Genomic DNA, 19,151 nt, shown 5'->3' on the forward strand with positions numbered 1-19,151 from the left:
GCCTATGGATCATTTTTGTGACTCCTTTGAACACCAGTATTTACATACCAGTTTTTGAAGTCTGGACACCAGTGGTCTTGCAGTGTTGTGTACAGAGGCAAGATCATGTCTCCACTTGTACTTGATAGTCATCTTTCTATAACCACGAAGATTATATTCACTTTTCTTGTCATAACATTTTACTGGAAGTTCATGATGAGAATATTGAGTAGTATGGCTCCTTAAATCCTTCCAAGACAGTGGCTGGCACTTCAGAACAATTCATTCTTGACAGTTTACTTCCTTTGTTAGCCTACCTGGCCTTCTGTATAAGGAGAAAGTGATAGGTGTGATTTTTTTTGTTGGGTTTTTTAGGGTATCGTTGTGGACCCACCTAGATATCATAGTTGCACAATAGTTGAGAAGCCATGCTTGGAATACTTTGTCAAACTAGAGGGACATTTCATATGGGACTGTTAATGAGTTGTTCCCCATTCATGCCTACAAGTGTAGCATTAGCTACTCCTTGTTCACTTAGTCATAACAAAATAGTTTATTTCTACCTAACTGAGAAAAATAAGCTGGCTCAATAAGTGTGAAAGGAAAAATATGCCACCCCAAGAACTAATTTAGAGCCACATCCCTCTGTTCATATTGGTAATCTTTTTTAGAAGAAATCCCATAACTGAAGGCAGTTAACATTTACTGTGCCCTGTGGTATGTGGTTCTGACAAGAATCATGAAGTCTTGGTCTATAGCAGGGGTTGTCAACCAGGGGTACCCATACCCCTGGGGGTACTTTTGAAAGGTCCCATGGTGGGTAGGTGGGGACAGTATGCCATCACCCTGTGCTGCTGCCTCACAGGAGCAGGGGCGGGGCAAGAGCAGAACTGCACAGACAGGCGCTCGCCATGCCCCTTCTCTATGTCTGGCCACTTGCCCCCCCCCCACCTTCCTCAGGGGTACACTTATTAAAAAAGGTTGAAAACCCCTGGTCTATAGCAACAATAATACCCTAATAATCTATCTAGTTCACTTTACAGTTGTATGACTTTCTTTTTTTTAAAACATCTTTTTATGTGTGGTTCTTTTTTCTATCTTTCTTTTTACTGGCAAAGAGAATGAAAGGGTCAAAGGTAAGAGTTAAAGCAAAGGATCCACCAAAGCCAAAATTTGGCCTGAGGCTCTAGCAGTCTTGTTTTGTTCCCTTTATACATACAGATTCCCTCTGCTTTGCATTTTAACTCCTTGTTGTCTTATTAAGTAGTTTTTGTGACTTAATCAAAATATATATAGTCAGATGTTAGTACCTGGGACTTTCCCAACAAATTAGACTTTGCTCTAGAATGGAAATCGATCTTTTTCATGAGTAGGAAGAGACACTGTAGAAGGATGTATTTAATCATGGAGCATGGTACTTTTCAAAGTAACTCCAAAGCAATAAAGTGTAGAGACTTTTGGCTTCAAACCAGATGATGTGAAGAAAGCATACTCTCCTGAGAAAATAGTTAAGGAATTGTCTCTGCCAGTCTTTTTAAAGTATGGAAAATAATAGGTTAAACACTTTTTCTTGTGATACTAGGTGTCCATTTGCGAAAGCAGCATTCCTACATTGAGCAGGGCAAAAAATGTCGCTACTGTGACGCTGTGTTCCATGAGCGATATGCTCTCATCCAGCATCAAAAGTCTCACAAGAATGAGAAACGTTTCAAGTGTGACCAGTGTGATTATGCATGCAGACAGGTAAGCCTAGGTGACTCCTGAAAAATCACAATGGCTGCATGAGCAGCTAACTTTGAACAGAGTGAATGGCGCAACAAACTATGAGCTAGGAATCGGGATGTTAGATGGGGAGCATGAGCAAGTGGGCTTAACTGCTGCTCCTTGTCGCGTTGAAATCTTGGGGACCTCTACCTCTTTCTTCCTCCCTCTCGCCTACCATATCTTCTTCGTGAAGTTAGTTCTCGGGAGCTTAGCTGATAGCTTGAGTGATGATTATACAGGTGAGATCAGTCTTCTGCAGGGCTCCACCACCCCCACACCCTGCCCTTTTCTTCTTGGGTGACAAGTCGTCTCTTCCTGCTGCTATCGAGTACAAGTCACCAGTTCTTGGATTCTCACCAACCCGGTTGGCTGTGGGCTTTGTGGGAGATCCTAGCCATGCCCTCTAGGCAAGGTTGCTCCTCCTCATATGTCTCTACCCTGCTTGCAGTAGTCTTCCTTCTCTCTGGGATCACTGGATCCAGGAGATATGGAGTCTTTGCTTTCCAGTCCCAGGATTCACATTCCAGTGCTGCTGGGTCTCAGGTGTGGACTCTTGGGCTGGATTAATCAAAATTCAGATGTACAGGGAATCAGGCTTTTCCCCTTGCTATACTTCTCTAACTTGGGATTACTACTTAAAAACACAAAGGAAATCCAGGATCCTACAAGGCTAGCTGCTGTCAGTGTCCTTTCTGCCCTCTTTCCTGAGAGCATAGTAGTTCTCTCTCTCTCTCTCTCTCTCTCGGGCCAATCAGCACGGGCCCGTGGGGCATGTGCTCCTTGGGCCAGGTGTTGGCAAGCCAGCTCCTGTCGAGCAAGTTCCTTCCCCCCGAGCTCCCCCAGAGCACCACAGCAGCACAGCTCACTCCACCTCTGCTGGCAAAGATCTAAGCCTCCTAGCAGCTTCCTTTAGTTTGCTGGGTGACATAGTGCCCCCGGACCTGGCTGGGTTTTTTTTTTCTTTCCTTTTACGGAGCTTGCGCCCAGCAGGTTGGGATAGTACTGCTCATCCAAGCCCCACCAGGTGCCTTTTCCCTATCCCCTGCTACAGGGAGCTACTAACTTTGGTAGCAAGTAGCATTTAATGCCAATGGATTGTAATCTGTTTAAGGTTAAGAGAAGGTTCAGTGGCTCTTGATAGGCTGTAACCTCCAGAAAGAGGCACTATAAGCTATCTTCTTTAGAAGAAAAAAAAAATATGCTTGGTTCAGGACAAATAGAATGTAAAGAGGATGCCAGCATTGAGATAATGCTTCTAGACTAAAATGTTAGTGCTATTCCTCAGTAAAAGAAACTGTGAACCTTTTATATTCATAAACATCATCTTAGATCATTGTTGCTGTGCATCTTGTTTATTCTTCTGAATGTGTGTGTTCTTTAATACCAGGAGCGGCACATGATCATGCACAAACGTACCCATACTGGAGAAAAGCCTTATGCCTGTAGCCATTGTGATAAAACCTTCCGTCAGAAACAGCTCCTTGATATGCACTTCAAACGTTACCATGACCCCAACTTTGTCCCTGCTGCCTTTGTCTGTTCGAAGTGTGGTAAAACATTCACTCGCAGGGTAAGCAAGTAGAGCTTTTTTTTTTATTGACCTCCTATAGGGAGAGGAAGATGTTTCTGTAAAACAGTAAGTGGTAAGGCCATGTTTGAGAGAGACCTGGACATAGCTCATAATCAGCTTGAGTGAATTCTTTACAGCAGTAATGTTCTAAGCAAACTGAAGAAACATTAGGACAAAAGGCAAAATAAGACCCAGGAGTTCAGTTTGTTTTCTGCATGTTAAATAGATCTTCTTTATAAAGAGGAGTGAGTTTTGAGAAGTACTACTTGGGTTGTGAATAAAGGCCTGTTTACCCAGTTTTGATTTTAGTACTCTTCTTTTCTTTTCCCTCACTAGAACACCATGGCTAGACATTCTGATAACTGTTCTGGCCCAGATGGTGCAGAAGGAGAGAATGGAGGGGAGCCTAATAAGAAGGGTAAACGTGGAAGAAAAAGAAAGATGCGATCTAAGAAGGAAGATTCATCTGACAGTGGTAAGAGCTCTGCTTACTGAACAGATTAAATGTACCAAGAATCTTGTGGCTTATAATTAACTATATTCTTCCTACAGATTCTTCACTAATCAAGATCTGTCTTCATTGAAAGTTTATATTATAATTATTGTGTATGCGCTTCATTTCACCTGAAAATTTGGTATTAGGTGAATAACTTCTAATATTGCTGACTGAAGTTCTAAAATGATGTGTTCTGCACTGATCTTAGTAGGCCCTCACTATTATGGAATACTGGCATCTATGGCCAGTTGGTATAGTGGTTGGGGCAAAGGTGCATGTTGAGCCTTCTTTCTGGAGAACAGAGTTTTATTATTAATTTTAGGGGAATGGATGCATAGATACAATTTTTAATTTCCTTGTGCAGTAGTTGATTTCTCTGGCTGTCAGCGGGAGGGGTGATTCTTTATTGTGTATATGGGTAAGGAGTGATATTGCTCTGTATTTTTGTGAATTAACAGTTAAACTCATAGTAACCTCTGAGCTTGTGTGGCTCTTAATCCCTCTTTATGGTAAATGATGTGAGGGTTTTTGGCTCTTGGAGCTGAGGTACAGTGATTTGGAAATATTCATTGCCTTTAAGTCATTTTAGAATTTCATTTTATGTATAGCACATGGAGGTCTTGGTGAAGACCAGTGTGTCCTGGTGCCCGGGCATAGAATTATTGAAACAAAACAAGCATGGAGTGAGGTTGTGGCTTGCAGAAGGTCACTTACCAAGTAGAACCTGTCTCCTGCTTTCCATACTAGCGACTCAATTTTGCTTGAGAATTTGCACAAGTTTATTTAGAAAATGTACTAAATCTTTGTTCCATAGAATCAGTGTAGCTCTATTTTATTTTCACAAGTTCCTTGAATATGACCAGTTCTCCATTTGAGTAATTGTTCACCTACTTTCTCACTGAGAGGAGAAGAGAAGGGTTGGCCCCTGAGTCTTGAACTAGAGGCTTTGCCTTGGCAATACTTGCAGAATGGGCTTCAACATAGCCTTGCTCCCAGGAGATGAAGAGATGGTGTGCATTTCCTACCTGTGCCCCCCTCAGTAACCTTCCTGAAATGCTGCAAGTGCCCCAGCAATCAGTGCCTGCACTATGTCACTAACCAAAGGCACCTTCCATCAGTGCCTCCTGCATATATTATAATACCTTCATCAGCCAAACCCACCCTTCAGAGCTTCCTAGGAAAAGACAGATTTCCAAGCATAAACAGTCTTCCAGTTTTCCAATCTTCCCCATTATAAGTCATCCAACATACAAAGCTTTTGGTGTGGTTGAGAGCTATGGTAATCCCATGTGACCCTTCTTTCAAACAGCCTGTCCTACCTTTGAGATTCAAGAGCAGGATAACCGCAGGTTATTAGGGCTTGGAAACGTTTCACCAGTGGCTACGCTGCCAGATTTGCTGTCATACCACCTCCAAATCCCCCATAAATGTCCCTTTTCAGGGACCCTTCTCACAAGAGTGCTGTACTGGCAAGTCCCTGTCCTGCCAATGACCAGCTGAATGTTGGCACCATCAGGGCTGCCTCAGTGCTGCCAACAATCAGCTGATTAGCAGTTGGCAAGGACTGCACTGGGCTCTAGCCCTAGTGCAGTCCCATACTGCTAGTGATCAGCTGATTGTCAACGTCCGTACAAGCCCTGTTGTAGTCCCAGATTCAGTTGACAGTTGGCAGATTGTCTGCTGTTGGGAACTACTGGGGCCAGTTGGAGACCCTGGCATGGTCTGTTTTGCCTCCTGTTCATTTCAACCCACAATGGAAACCAGGCACAAAATTATTACACAAAAAGGTGTAATAATTATGTGACTAGTTTTGTGTTTTGTTGTGCCATTTATGCCTGAACACGTGGTCAGGTTACACTTAGGATGAGATGTACTGGTTAATCATGTTTTAAGTGTAGTGTATGCCAAGGTTTTAAGGCATTAACTTAATTTATAAACTTTTTCAGGACCTAAAGGAGGTTTTGTAAGTTGTTATAAATAATCAAACTTACCACTGCACTCGGAATTTTTCCATAACTAGTAGACTCAAAATATTCCAATGTTTTTTTCTTAATTGAATGAAATAGAGTTTTTAAATCAAGCTTTTGAAAGATAGTTTTTCAAAGGTAGATTTTACTGTTGAATTAAATGAGGTCCAAAGTATTTATTGTGCCACCAAAGAGCAAAGTCCCGGAATAATATGCTCTTCAACTTGTGTAGATGCAGGTATTTATCAAAAATTGTAATACACTAGTACACACTTTATTGGAAGAGTAGTTAATTTAATGCAGGGGTGCTCAACTTCTGAGGGGCTGGAGGCTTGTGTGCCACACTGGGTGCCCCCTGCGGCATGCCCTCATGTGCCCCATTTTTGTTGCAAAGAACTCAGACCACAGTGGGTCAGAATGTTTTTGACACTGGATTCCTATTTGAAATCTCTGGGTTTATCTTGTGAATTGCATAGGTGGTTACACCCCATGGCATACCCTGAAAAAGACTGCAGCACTCTGGTTGGTAATCGCTGCTTTGGACTCAAAGCATAAGAAAGTTCTCAACCACAGTGCCTGGCAGGGGGAGGGGTGTCTAGAGGAGACTTCCCTAGGTCTCTCCCAGCCTTCCTTTTGCTAATGGAGTATGGTAACTAGTGAAGATTCCCATGGATAGCCATCTCTGAATTTGAATCAAGCCCTGCTCTTCCCTTCAGTTGGAAAAATGTTTCATGGTGACAATTGGTGCTACTGGACATGGGGTCAGACCTTTTTCCTGCTTTGCTAGGTGATGTTTCCAGCCTTCTAAGGTGAGACTATCCCAGTATTAAGAATGCCTACCTTAAACTCCTCACCCCTAGTACTTTTGTTTGCCTTCTCTACCATCAATGTTTACTCTCCAAGGATGACTGTAGGGAAGTGATTCTTTCTCAGAATGAAGAAGAGTGTTGTTCTTTCTCTCCATAGGGAGACTTTGTTGATATTTTGCATCTACATAAACTGAAAAACTTACTTCATTCATTTTCTTTTTTTTAAAAGAAGAAAATGCTGAACCAGATCTGGATGACAATGAAGAAGAGGAGGAGACAGCAGTAGAAATTGAGGCTGAACCAGAAGTGGAGCAAGTGGCCCCTGCACCACCTCCTGCTAAGAAACGAAGGGGAAGGCCACCAGGCAAAGCCAACCAACCAAAGCAGCCCCAGCGTAAGTTGCTGCCTGAGCTCCAAACTAGGCATGCAGGTTAATAAGCTTCTTGGATGTCTCCCTAATGAAGGGTTTTCACTCACTCTGATGGAGCTGATAACTTTTAACTGTGTGTTTGCTGTCTCTTACTCTTACTGAGACACCTTTGCCCACTTTCAGGGCACAGTGCAAGTCTTATGTGAGTTTCTTGAGAAACCTGTAAAGCTGACCTGTTTGGGACCAGCACCAAGAAAGGAGAGGAGGAAAGTTGCCTTTTCGTTGTGGGTTAACATACTTTAGATCAGGGCTGTTTAACTTCTAAGTCTTCAGGGGCCACACATAGCACAGGCCACACTAGGTGAGCCAGGAGTTACCAGGCTGTTCAGACATCCCTACCCCTTGCTACTCTGTGCTGCTGTCTGGGCAACCCATCCCCTCTCTCACTGCTACACCAGGCACACTTGCACTTCTCTCCCCGCTTTCCATCACTGCTGCACTGTGTGGGCATGATGCCCCCCTCTCCTGTTGCTCTGCATGCCTGTGCAAGCACCTCTCCCACCACTGCATTGGACACCATCCCTCCCACTGGTGCCCCCTGGAGGCACTGATCCACCCTTGCAGCCCAGATTCACCCTCAGCTCCCTGGCTGTAGCACCAGGGACAGGGGGCAGCAGCCAGAAGGAGAGGGAGCCCAGATACCCTAGTTGCTGCTGCAGCTGAAGCAGTGAGGGTAGCACCAACCAGGTGAGAGCAGAGGGGGGGTACAACTTGTAGGCTATATGTTGCCTGTGGGCCGCCAGTTTGACAGCCCAGCTTTAAATCTGTATAAACTGCTTCCAGATGTCATGGGAAAATGCACGTTAAAAGCCTTATAATAATAATTCAGGTTATAAAGCAACATAAAATGGTCCAGATTATGTGCTCCACCGGCCCCATGAAGCTCAGCCCAGCAGCGGGAGGTGGAGAGAGAGTCAGTGGCAGGGCCTCTCGGAACGCAGCCCTGGCCAGTGGCTCTCTCCTGCCTCCCGCCACCAGGCCTGGGGCCAGTGGCAGCACCAGTTTTCCTGACGCGGGGTACAGACTGCGCCCGGTGCTGGTCCCAGTCAGCAGCGGCAGCCTTCTGTCATCCTGAGCACAGATCCGGGGGCCCTCACCCTCGGGAGGAATTCAGCACAGCCCTCCCAGGCATACAAGCCCTCATATCTGCAGGCAGGATAACAGGAGGCTGCTGCTGCCGGCAAGTGACACCAGTTTTGCTTTTAGCAGTCTGAGGTGCAGTTTCCCAGAAGCCCCTGCACCCATGTCCTTGCAAGTTGGCAGGCTCCATATCCTCAGAAGGGGCTACCATCCATGCAATGTTCATCAGAATCAGGCACAAAATGACAAAGTTATAGGCATTTTCATGATTCCCCATTATAGCCTATGGGTGAAACATTGAAACACATCCAAACAACAAAACAGTTTTGACAAAATGGAACAGTGCTTCGAAACTAAACAAAATGACCAAATGAAACACTGTCCCTTTGAAACAGAAGTTGAAATGAAAAAGTGCTGTTTCTCACAGCCCTACTGATCACCATATGACTACACAGAGACAGTCTCTTACCTTAACATTTTAAGAATAAAGAGCAGTAAAAATATTATATGGCATCCAGAGAAAAATTATAGTTAGAAACCCAAGTAGTAGGGTGAACTGCCTCACCTATTCAAGAAGTACTGCTACCTTACTGGTCTGCAGGGTACTGGAGGCCCCAGGTGGACTCTGGCAAGGTCTCCCGTTCCAGTGTCTAGGTGTTTACACTGTGGTCTCACTGCTGTATGAGTAGAGGTTTATAGTAGTGCATTCACATCAGTTAGATGGCAGTGTTGAGTTAACATACATCCAAACAATTACTACAGTCTTGGTTAAATAATGTATGCAATGTCTTGGATGCTGTCTAGTAATGCAGATGCATATAGAGGCTGCTGCAAGGAAATAGGATAGAGCACAGTCATGATTTTTTGGAAGACTGGCAGACAGGTCAGAGTTTTGGCTGCAGGAAGCAGTTGAACCAGTGTACACTGCAGATGGCATAGATCTCCATTGCTTCCCACCCACACCTTCAAAAGGCCGGCACGGAATGGATGAATATGCCCATGATTGAGATTTATTATAAAGTCATAGAGAAATAGGGAATTGGACCTCTATAGGTCATCTAGTCTAGCCCTTTGCCTCGGGCAGGATCATTCCTATCCAAATCATCCCATACAAATTCATTATCTAACCTATTAGCAAAACTACAGTCAATCCTGACACGCCCACAAGACTTAACACCCCATCTTGCCACATGTAAAGCAAGGGGACTGTAGCAGCCAATGTCCTGCTGCTGTGAAGGTTGTTTAAAATACTCCTGAGAGATCTAAGGAAAAATCCCCTGCTATGAAGAAAAGCAACACACTCCCCCACCCCTCGAGTCTGTACCAATCTGACCATGGGGTAAAATTCCTTGCTGGCTAAATATCTGACCCTGAGTAGAGGGCAAGACTCTCCAGCAAGAAACTTCTGGTTTTGCATCCCAGTAGATGCATTGTTCTCCTTGCCCTTGTCCTTTCTTGCAGTGAGTTTAGATGGTATGAAAACACTGCAGAGGCATTTTGGGCCCTGTTTTATGTGGTAAGGTGGATTTTCTAAAAAGATATATAACTTCAGATTCTGTAATAAATTGTTTTGTGGAGAATTAAACATTTCTAGCATGCGTGCAGCCTGCCTGTAGGATTGGTGAGATCTGTTTTGAACTCTTTTCTCTTTCCTTTTAGCTACAGCAATCATTCAGGTTGAAGACCAGAACACTGGTGCAATTGAAAACATTATAGTTGAAGTAAAGAAAGAACCTGATGCAGAAACAGTAGGAGAAGAGGAGGAAGCTCAGCCTGCTGTAGTGGAAGCTCCCAATGGAGACCTCACTCCCGAGATGATTCTCAGCATGATGGATCGGTGATGGAGGAAAGGCCATGCGTGCTGACTGAACTGGCCTGGGCTGTGTTTAAGCGGCTCAAATCTATTTTTCCTTTTACCTTTTCTTGGCTTTGGGAAATGCATCATTTTAGACCATTTTACCAAACATACTGGGAAATAAAACTTCAAAATGATGTTAGAATGTGATTTAACTAGAACTTGCTGTTTTATGTTAGCATTACTACAGGATCATGGAACATTAGGAAATATTTTGGAGTCCTTGAGGGGTTTCCTCAGATGCTTGGTTTTTGATCTGAACTGCATTGTAATGATGGTCCAAGGACAGTGTTTACATGCAACAAGTTTTAATAATACAAACGTGGAAAAGCGAAAGCCCAGACTAAAGTAATGTGGTAAACCACTCCGGACTTGTCCATCCAGTTCCCAGAGTCCTCCAGCCTCCTTCTCCCAGTAGTGTTTTTAACTGTAAATGCAGACTTGGGAAGGTTCTAGACTTTTAAAATGTTTTTGTTTTTGCTTTTCCCCACTGACTAGCTCCGGTTCTCCAAGTCGGCTGCACACGGTAGTTTTGGCATGCTCCAGCTGGTTTCTGTCCTTAATATGCTTTGCTTTCTGCAAAGCATTTCTGTAATGGTCAAGCTTGTAAATAACTTTTTTTTACATTTTAATCTTTTTTCCATTAATTAAGAGGTATGAAAAATGCAGTTTCAGTAAACCCCAGTATTTTAATTACTTCCAAATGAAGTGACAAGAAAATTGGTGGAGTGTAAATGTTGGAAAACCCATTGACAACAGATCATGAAAAGGAGAAAAGTACCCAGACTATTTGCTTGCTGAACAACAGAAACCCACACGTGAAACCAGGTTACAAAGCACGTGGAACTGGCATTTGAAACATGTATAATTCCCTTGTTTTCAGTTATACCTTCACGACTACATTTTCTTTGCTCTATTTTGTAGTTGTATTTTGTGTTTATGAATCCAATGTTAAGACAGAAGTGGTGATTTTTGTATTTGGGTCACTGCAGCCCTCAACCTGGGCCAGGAAATTTTACTAGGTCAGTAATTATAAAATTTTGGATCTCTAATGAAAAAAAAAAGGAATAATGTGAAATACAAATGATGCCTGTATATGAACCGTCACATGTTTAAAATATGTAAGCTTTTTATAGAGCCTCAGTCTTGCTGATTTCAAACAAATTTTTCTTCTATGTATCGCTTTTAAAAGAGCTATCAGTTTAGCTATCAGACTCTAGGTTGATGCATTTTTGTACTTAGCTGTACTGTGTGATATTTTTCATTATTTTAGGAAGCCAACATGAGAAAAAAACTGTTATAAAATATGTAATGGGGTTTGAAAAGCTGAGAAGGAGAATATACTGCTGTACAGCTAATAAATAATAATGGATTAACATGCATGCTCACTGACTGCTTTCTTTGTACTGTGAAACCATTTCTCCTTAAACTCCCAAACTGTTCTGTGGCTGACTTAGGAAAGATCTTTCCTCCAACTGGAAGGGCCCTAAGCAAACTGCAAATCTGAAATTGTCACGGGTACCATGCACAAGAAAGCATTCTTATTTTAATCATGTATAATATGTTGGTGGGAATGTTGCTGCTAGAGAAAGTTGACAAACTACTTATGTTAGAGAGCAGTGCTGACAGTATCAGTTGCATCTGTTCATACAGACACTGATGATTTGGCTTGTAATCTATTTTCTCAGGTAGTACATTTAGAGATCTTTAGTTGGTGGCTAAAATATTTAGTTAAAGCCCAATCTGTTTCCCAAAAGGAATGCAAAAGTAAATTTGTATCTGCCTCCTACCCTGTGCTCTCCACTGTTTACATTTTCTGTGTTTTATTGTTAGCTCTGGGAACTTCTAAAAAGAGGATTAGGGAGTTCTAACTCTAGCTGTCTGGAAGGTACAAGCAGATTGCATGGTTAAGCAATTTTGTGCAACAGCTTTTACACGGATAGCTTTGCATAATTGTAATTGCTACATATGGAGGTCAGAAATCTTTCTACACAAACAGGTTTTTCAAAATCGTAAGTGGGAATTGTTTCATGCTAGATTTCAAATAGGAGTTAGGTGCCCAACACAGAGGTTGTGTCAAGGTGCTAGTTTATGGGGACGGATGTACCAGGAAATGGGCCTGTTTAGGGAACAGATGTGTCTCTGACTGCAGTGTCTTAGTTAAGGACCATCTTGCCCCTCTTTCACCTTCATTATCTTCCTGGATGCGCCCTCTCAGACAACATGATGCTTGTATTCTTTGGGAAGAACCGTGATTCTCCCACTCTGGGCCTGTGGCTGCAATACACTGTATTAGTCATGCTCACCCAGCAAGTTAGAATGGACTTGTCACGTGGTTCTTCACTTTGGGAATCTGACCAGTGGAAAAAAAAATATAATATTAATTTAGCATTACAGGCCCTTAGCTGCTTCTGCAATTTTCATTCATTCCTAGCTGTAGTGTGCCTTCACCCTGCAATCATTCACATGTAATTTATGTAGGTCTGACACCATGTCATCTAGCCATCTTTGTCTTGGTTGTCCAGGTAGCCTTCTCTGCTCCAGCACCCTGAGGAACACTTTCTTTCATGTTCTAATTGATTCCGTTCCTTCAGTGTGGACCAGCCACTGTAGTCATTGTGCTGATTTTTGTGTCTCAGGGTTGGGTCCCTGTACAGTTAATACGACTCATTATTGGTTCCTGTGTGCCATTCTAGTGTTATGGAATCATACTCTGTACCAAAGATTTTTCTGTAAAATCTTCCTTTCAAAATGATCTAGTAGTATCTTGTTGGCTTATGCGAGAACCAAAGGTTCATTGCCATAGATTATACATGGCCTGAATGTTTTTATAAACTTGAAGCGTAGTTTTCCTTGGGAAGAGCTTTGGTGACACAAGCTTCTGCAATGCAAAGTAGGCTCTGTTTCCTGCCTCCATTCTTCCTTTAACTATGTCTCTTAAACTACATCTTGTGTAATCTTTGTTGGATCAAACCATGGCATAAGAGAGGGTATTTTACCATATTTTCTCACATACAATACACATCCTATTTTTAGAATGCCCCAAGAAGGATTAAAAAAATTTTTTTACCAGGGTCAAGCATCAGGGCTGGGGGCTATATGCTGGGGCCCCATCTAGCATGTCAGCTCTGGGGCCAAGCAGCAGTGCCTGCCCAGCACATTGATGTTGTATCTGTGTAGTGCACTGGAGCTCCATCCAGCATGCCAAGCTGAACATAACAGGTTTAGGAGTCTGTGCTAGGTCAGTATGCTGGGGCTGACTGCATACCAGCCCCACCTGCCATCTCATTCCAGCATGCTGTTGGAAAGGAAGTCTTGCCACAGGTCCAGGAATTTGGCTGATGGGGAAGGAAGAGAGAGTGTGACAACATTAATTGCTGTGACTTCCAGAACCACGGCAACGTTGCCACTGCTCTATGCCCCATCCCAACTCCTGGACCTGTGGAAAGCCCTTTTCCTCGCATATAATGCACGCCCCAGTTTTCCCCAGCTGTTTTTTTGGAGGGGGGAAGTGCAAGGGGTTTTTTAATTAAAATACAGTAAAACACACCTGTACAAACCTTTCCCTTCAGTGTGATGTCCCTTCTATGCTGATGTCCTAGTCTTATTGTTCAAAGATTTTTGTTGGGGTTTTTATCCTGAACCGTAACCTAAATATGCTTTACTTCTGTTTAGCCCAGTGTTGGGAATATTTTGGTGCAGAGTGCCAAAACCCCCACAACCTCTATGTGTAACATGGTGTGCCAGGGGCAGATGGTGGGGGAGCCGCAAAGGGGCCTGGTCCTTGTTGTGTCAGCACAGCCTAGGTCCCCTCCCCCACCATCTACCTGGAGGTGTGCGTGCCCCCACTGGCCAGCAAGGAGTTGGGCTGGGGCTCCATGGACTGCAGTGGAGTTGCTTGCAGCCTCCTTGTTGCCTCTCGTGAGCAGCCTGGGCTTCATGGTCAGTGGCATGGGCCTGCCCAGAACCCAGACTGGCTCTGGCAAGCAGGCAAGAGGCTACAAGTGGATGTACTGGGATGGCTTGCTGCTGGCATCGGGTGCACCAATGCCTCAGGCAGATGGTAGGGGAGCTGCAAGGAGCCCAGATCTTTGTGGCAGCACAGCTTCATCTCATCCTACTTCATCCACCCCAGGACATGCGTACATCCACCACCATTAGCAAGCTGGGCCAGGCCTCTGCCTACCCCAGTACAGCTGCTTTCAGCCTCCTGGCTGCCTGCCACAGCTGGCCCAGACTCAAGGCAAGCCCAGGCTGCTCGCAGGAGGCAGCAGGGAGGCTGTACGCAACTCCACCGGAGTCTGCAGAGTCCTGGCCCAGCTTGTTGCTGGCAGCGGGTACAAGCATACCTTTGGGCGGACGGTAGGGCTGGGGCTGGGGCTGCACTGCCAAAACAAGGATTGTGCCCCTTGTGGTTCCTGCCACTTGCCCTAAGGCATGTGTGCCAAACAAAATGCTTCTACGTGTCATGCTCTGGCACGTGTGCCAGGGCTTGCTAGACCCTGGTTAAAATCCTTTGTCTCTGTCTTGCCCTGTGGCAAGGAGGAATAGTTGTTCTTACTCTTCTTTATGGTAGCCTTTCAGATATTTGAGAACTGCTATCATGTCCTTCCTTAATCTATTTTTTTGTTGCAGAAGTAGTTCTTTAAGCATTTCCTCCTGCAGCTTGCATTCCAACCCTTTTACCAACTCTGTTTCTTGGCTTTAGATCTTCTCCAGTTTCCTACGTCCTTAAAATGTATGTTGATGTTTGCCATCTGAGGCCCAACCAGTACTGTGTCGAGTGGCATTAACGTTTCCTGTCTTACATATAGTATTTCCCTTAATGCTGCCTAAAATTGCACTTGCTTCTTCTGATTCAGTATTGCATTACTGACTTAAGTTTGCAATCCATTCTAACACTAGGACCTCCTCAGGAGTGCCAGTGCCTAACCACGTATTCCACATTCTTTGTTTGCATTTTGTTTCGTCTTTTGTGTAGCTCCTTACATTGGTCTTTTGTTGAATTTTATTTTATTGTCTAGTGCCAAGGGCTGTTTGTACATTATTTCAGTTTAATTATCCTTAGATTTCATATTTCATAGACATTAGGGATGGAAGGGACCTCAAAAGATCATCAAGTCCAGCCCCCTTGCCCAGGGGCAGGAAGTCAGCTGGGGTCAAAGGATCCCAGCAAGATAAGCATCCAAATGCTTCTTAAAGGAGTCCAGAGTAAGTACCTGTACCACCTCTGGTGGCAGTCTATTCCAGGCCTTGGGGGCTTGGACGGTAAAGAAGTTTTTCCTTATGTCCAGCCTGGAACGGTCTTGGAGGAGTTTGTGACTGTTGGTCCTTGTCATCCCTTGGGGTGTTCTGGTAAACAGGTGTTCCCCCTGATCCTGATGCACACCCCTTATATATTCATAGGCTGCTACCATGTCACCCCTAAGCCTGCGCTTTTCCAGGCTGAAGAGCCCCGTGGCTCGCAGCCTCTCTTCATAAGGCCTATTCTCCTGCCCTCTGATCATGCGTGTGGCTCTTCTTGGACTCTCTCAAGCTTCTCCACATCCTTCTTGAATTGTGGAGCCCAGAATTGGATGCGGTACTCCAGCTGCAGTCTCACCACAGTGGAGTACAGCAGGAAGGATGACATCCTGAGACTTACTTGAGAAGCATCTATGAAAGCAAGCCAGAGTTTGGTTTGCTTTACCAGCTGTGACATCACATTGATGACTCATATTCATCCTGTGGTCAGTCGTGACCCCTAAGTCCCTTTTGGCCTTGGTGCTAGTGAGCGCAGCACTGCTGAGCCTATAAGCATGCTGTGGATTTTTTTTCCCCCAAGGTGGAGTACCTTACATTTGTTAGTATTGAAAGTCATCAGGTTTGTATCTGCCTACTTCTTTAGCCTATCCAAGTCAGCCTGGATTACCAACATATCCTCCAGTGTGGACACTGTACCCCAACATTTGGTGTCATCGGCAAACTTGGCCAGTCCACTTCTGACACCAGTATACATGTTGTTGATAAAGATGTTGAACAGGTCCAAGGACGGAGCCTTGGGGGATACCACTGGTTACGGAACGCCGTGATAATTCACTTCCGTCGACAACCGCTCTCTGAGTTCAGCCTCAGAGCCAACAGACTGGGATGTAGCCAAGACCACAGTTAGCCAATTTTTCCAAGAGGAGATCGTGGGACACCAAATCAATGGCTTTTTTGGAGTCCAGATATATGACATCAATCTCTTCACCCTTGTCCAGGTGATACGTCACCTGGTCGTAGAAGGAAATCAGATCAGTCTGATGAGATTCGGTTTTTAAAAACACTGCTTCAGTTTAGGGCGAAGTAAACCCCCATGGCATGTACACAAGGGTTGGGCCCAATCCTTGCCTGCCTCTCTGGCAGCAGAGTGGGGGAAGGGCAAAGCACCAGTCCCCTGGACAGCTCAGGCAGGCGGGCAGGCTTGGGGGGATGACCAGGCTTGTCATTTTGTTGTTGTTTGGTTGGGTTTTTTTCCTTCAGTGGAGCCTGCCTGCCCAGGCTGCTGCTAGGCTGCCTGCACAGGGCCCAGTGCTTCCCTCTGTGGCTATAAGGTAGCAAACTAAATACCTCAGACATGTTGTATTTTACTGCATCCCAGTCATTTAATGTGCAATATGCCACTGATAGTGTAAACAGCCACGCCATCTAAGTGCATTACACTGTAAATAGCCGCACCATTAAAGTGGTGCAAAAGGGCATTTAAGCCACTTTAAAAGCCAATTTTGTGTTGTGTACAAAGGCCCCAGATCTCCAATTAATCAAGATTCTTATTATTTTCTGTCAAGTATTTGGCAAGCATCTGTTCTTTTACAGGTTGGCTGATCTCCTATGCAGGGATTTAAACTAGGTTTGTCAGGGGATGGGGATGCTGAAGACAGGGTGAACCTAGGATCAATGAACCATGAACCACACACTGGAACAGTCCACGTAAGTACCGAAGGGCCCATTAGGCATCAGGACAAGAGGGTACCAAAAGCACCCACTGGGCGGCTTAGGTGTCTCTATACTAATGCTAGGAACATGGGGAACAAGCAGGAGGAACTCACACTCCTGCTTGCAAACAAAGACTTTGACTTGGTTGGGTTAACAGAAACCTGGTGGGACCCTACCTGTGCTTGGGAAGTAGGCTTTGAGGGCTATAGACTGTACAGTCGTGATAGAGTGAGGAAAAATGGGGAGGGGGAAGGGGGCAGCATTGCTCTCTATCAGGGCTGTGCAAAATTTCACCAGCTGTTTCATTTTGACACTGTTTTGACTTGGTTCGAGCTCGAAAGAGCGAAATCAAAATGAAACAAAGGGCTTCGAAACTAAACGAGGGCAGTCAAAACATTTCAAAAGTTTTGAAATGTTTAGAGTTTTGAAGCTGAAGCTGGGCTTGCTTGCAGGGAAACAGAAGGGGGAAGGGGGGGCGGGGAAGAACTGCTCTGATATTGATTGTGTAGCTGGCCAGTGACCGCGATCCTTTACTGAGGTCCCTTCCAATCTCAGTGCTCTGGGGAAGGGATGGAACAACAGTATAAAAAGCAGCATGGTTTGAACTGGGCTGCTTTCTGCTTTGGGGTCAGTTACTGAGATGTCTTCCAGAAGCTCAGCAGCATTTGACAACAAAGGCTAACATTTATTTCCTACTTGCTAGCCTAGCAAGATTCAGCAATACCTTGGCTTTCTTTCTATACCCTTTTATTTTAGTATTACATTCATTGATTGATTCCTTTCAAAAATACTCTTTCTGTTTAGTTTATTTTCATTTCAAATCTGTGCTTTCTCCCACAGTGTGCATTCCATTCACTGTGCAGGAAAGCATAGCATAATTATATTGCATATTATAATATAGAATTTATATAGGAAAACACATACATACATTTATATATTTTTATTTTATTTATTACATAAATACATACATACATCACATAAATACACATACATACAATTACCTTATCTACATATATTACATAAATCTGATAGATAACACTACAGAAGAAGAAACAGATTTTCCAGCACACCAAGGCAAAGACAAGACACTATGAAACACACCATGAAGCGTGGTGGAAAAGCAACTGGCAATGCTTCATGGAGGGGCAGAAGAGGGGGTAGGGGGAGAGCTGTAAGTTCCTCCCCACCTCAAACTGAGAGGCAGTCTCTTTGTCACAACAAGCAGGTGTAAGGCTTCCACTAATGCAGGCAGCAAGGAGAGGGGAGCACTGCCGGTGCCACTGCCTGTGCGTGAGTCTGCATCCCCTTCAAGAGCACCAGCCATAATGCTGCCCCCCCACTACCACTATGGCAATAAGCACCAGCACAATGATCTTCTCCATACCCTTATCACTTCCTATGCTGAGCCTTCTAGTGCCAAAGGAACAGCTGGAGCTGGAGCTGGAGCTGAGTGCCCTAGCAAGGGAAATTCTGGGGAAGAAGGTGGAATCATCTGAGTTTGTGCTCCACACCCCTCAAGTTTCCCCTAGAGCCAGGTCTCCTTCCCCAGAAGGCACTTCAGAGGAAGCTGAGGTAGAGAGCGCAGAGGCAAGCATTAGGGCTGTGTGAAGCTTTGGGTGGTGATTCTATTCAGGGGAGATTCAGCCCAATTTGGTGGCCAAATCTTTGAATCTTAATTGAATCAGGGGACCATTTCAAAGGTCCAAATCAAATCAAAGCTCTCCGAATCTTTGGAATCTTTGGAAAAGATTCGGAGAGCTTTGATGATTCGGGCAGTCCCCAGTGACTGCAGCAGGGAACTGCAGCTGATAAGTAGTAGGGGTGAGGGAAGGGGGGGCTGAGGGAAGGGACCACTCGGGGAGAGGACCATGGGGGGACCCCTGCCAGCCCCCCAATGCCTCAGTTCCCCCTGACCCACGCCCACTCCCCCAGCCCCACCATGGCTGCCTCTCCCCTGCCCGCCCCTTTTCCCAGTACTTTAAAGAAAAGCTCAGGTGCTCACTGGGTGCTGCCAGGGAGGGAGGTGATCCCTGTTGCCCCCCATTGCCCCACGCTGCATGGGAGGCTCTGCCACAAGCTCCCTGAATCCCTCCCCTTCTGCCCCAGTCCCCCCACAGGCCAGCTCTGTCCCTTTAAGAAAAAAAAAACAAAGGAGAAAAGCCCCAGGACTCAGGGCTCCTGGTGCAGCCTTGGGGCTTTGGGGACTTGTGCAGAGCCCCCACCAGGTATAAAGCAGTGGGTGGG

At 44.9% G+C, this 19,151-nt stretch overlaps 1 protein-coding gene across 2 annotated transcripts in view; it reads left to right on the plus strand.

Annotated features, from left to right (window-relative positions):
• Nucleotides 1–11,332, plus strand: part of CTCF (CCCTC-binding factor) — a 29,189-nt gene extending 17,857 nt beyond the window's left edge. Inside the window, exons 7-11 of one of the 2 annotated variants that reach the window (XM_019535562.1) lie at nucleotides 1,562–1,722; nucleotides 3,131–3,313; nucleotides 3,650–3,788; nucleotides 6,818–6,979; nucleotides 9,755–11,332. In XM_019535562.1, the coding sequence (XP_019391107.1) occupies nucleotides 1,562–1,722; nucleotides 3,131–3,313; nucleotides 3,650–3,788; nucleotides 6,818–6,979; nucleotides 9,755–9,936 (827 nt within the window). In that variant the 3' untranslated portion in view covers nucleotides 9,937–11,332. Of the gene's footprint in view, nucleotides 1–1,561; nucleotides 1,723–3,130; nucleotides 3,314–3,649; nucleotides 3,789–6,814; nucleotides 6,980–9,754 lie in introns of both variants that reach the window. The other variant, XM_019535561.1, reaches the window with a different exon arrangement.
• The last annotated feature ends 7,819 nt before the right edge of the window (nucleotides 11,333–19,151 follow it).

This window comes from Crocodylus porosus, unplaced genomic scaffold (assembly GCF_001723895.1).
Source record: "Crocodylus porosus isolate Cpor-Errol unplaced genomic scaffold, CroPor_comp1, whole genome shotgun sequence".
Taxonomy (NCBI): domain Eukaryota; kingdom Metazoa; phylum Chordata; order Crocodylia; family Crocodylidae; genus Crocodylus; species Crocodylus porosus.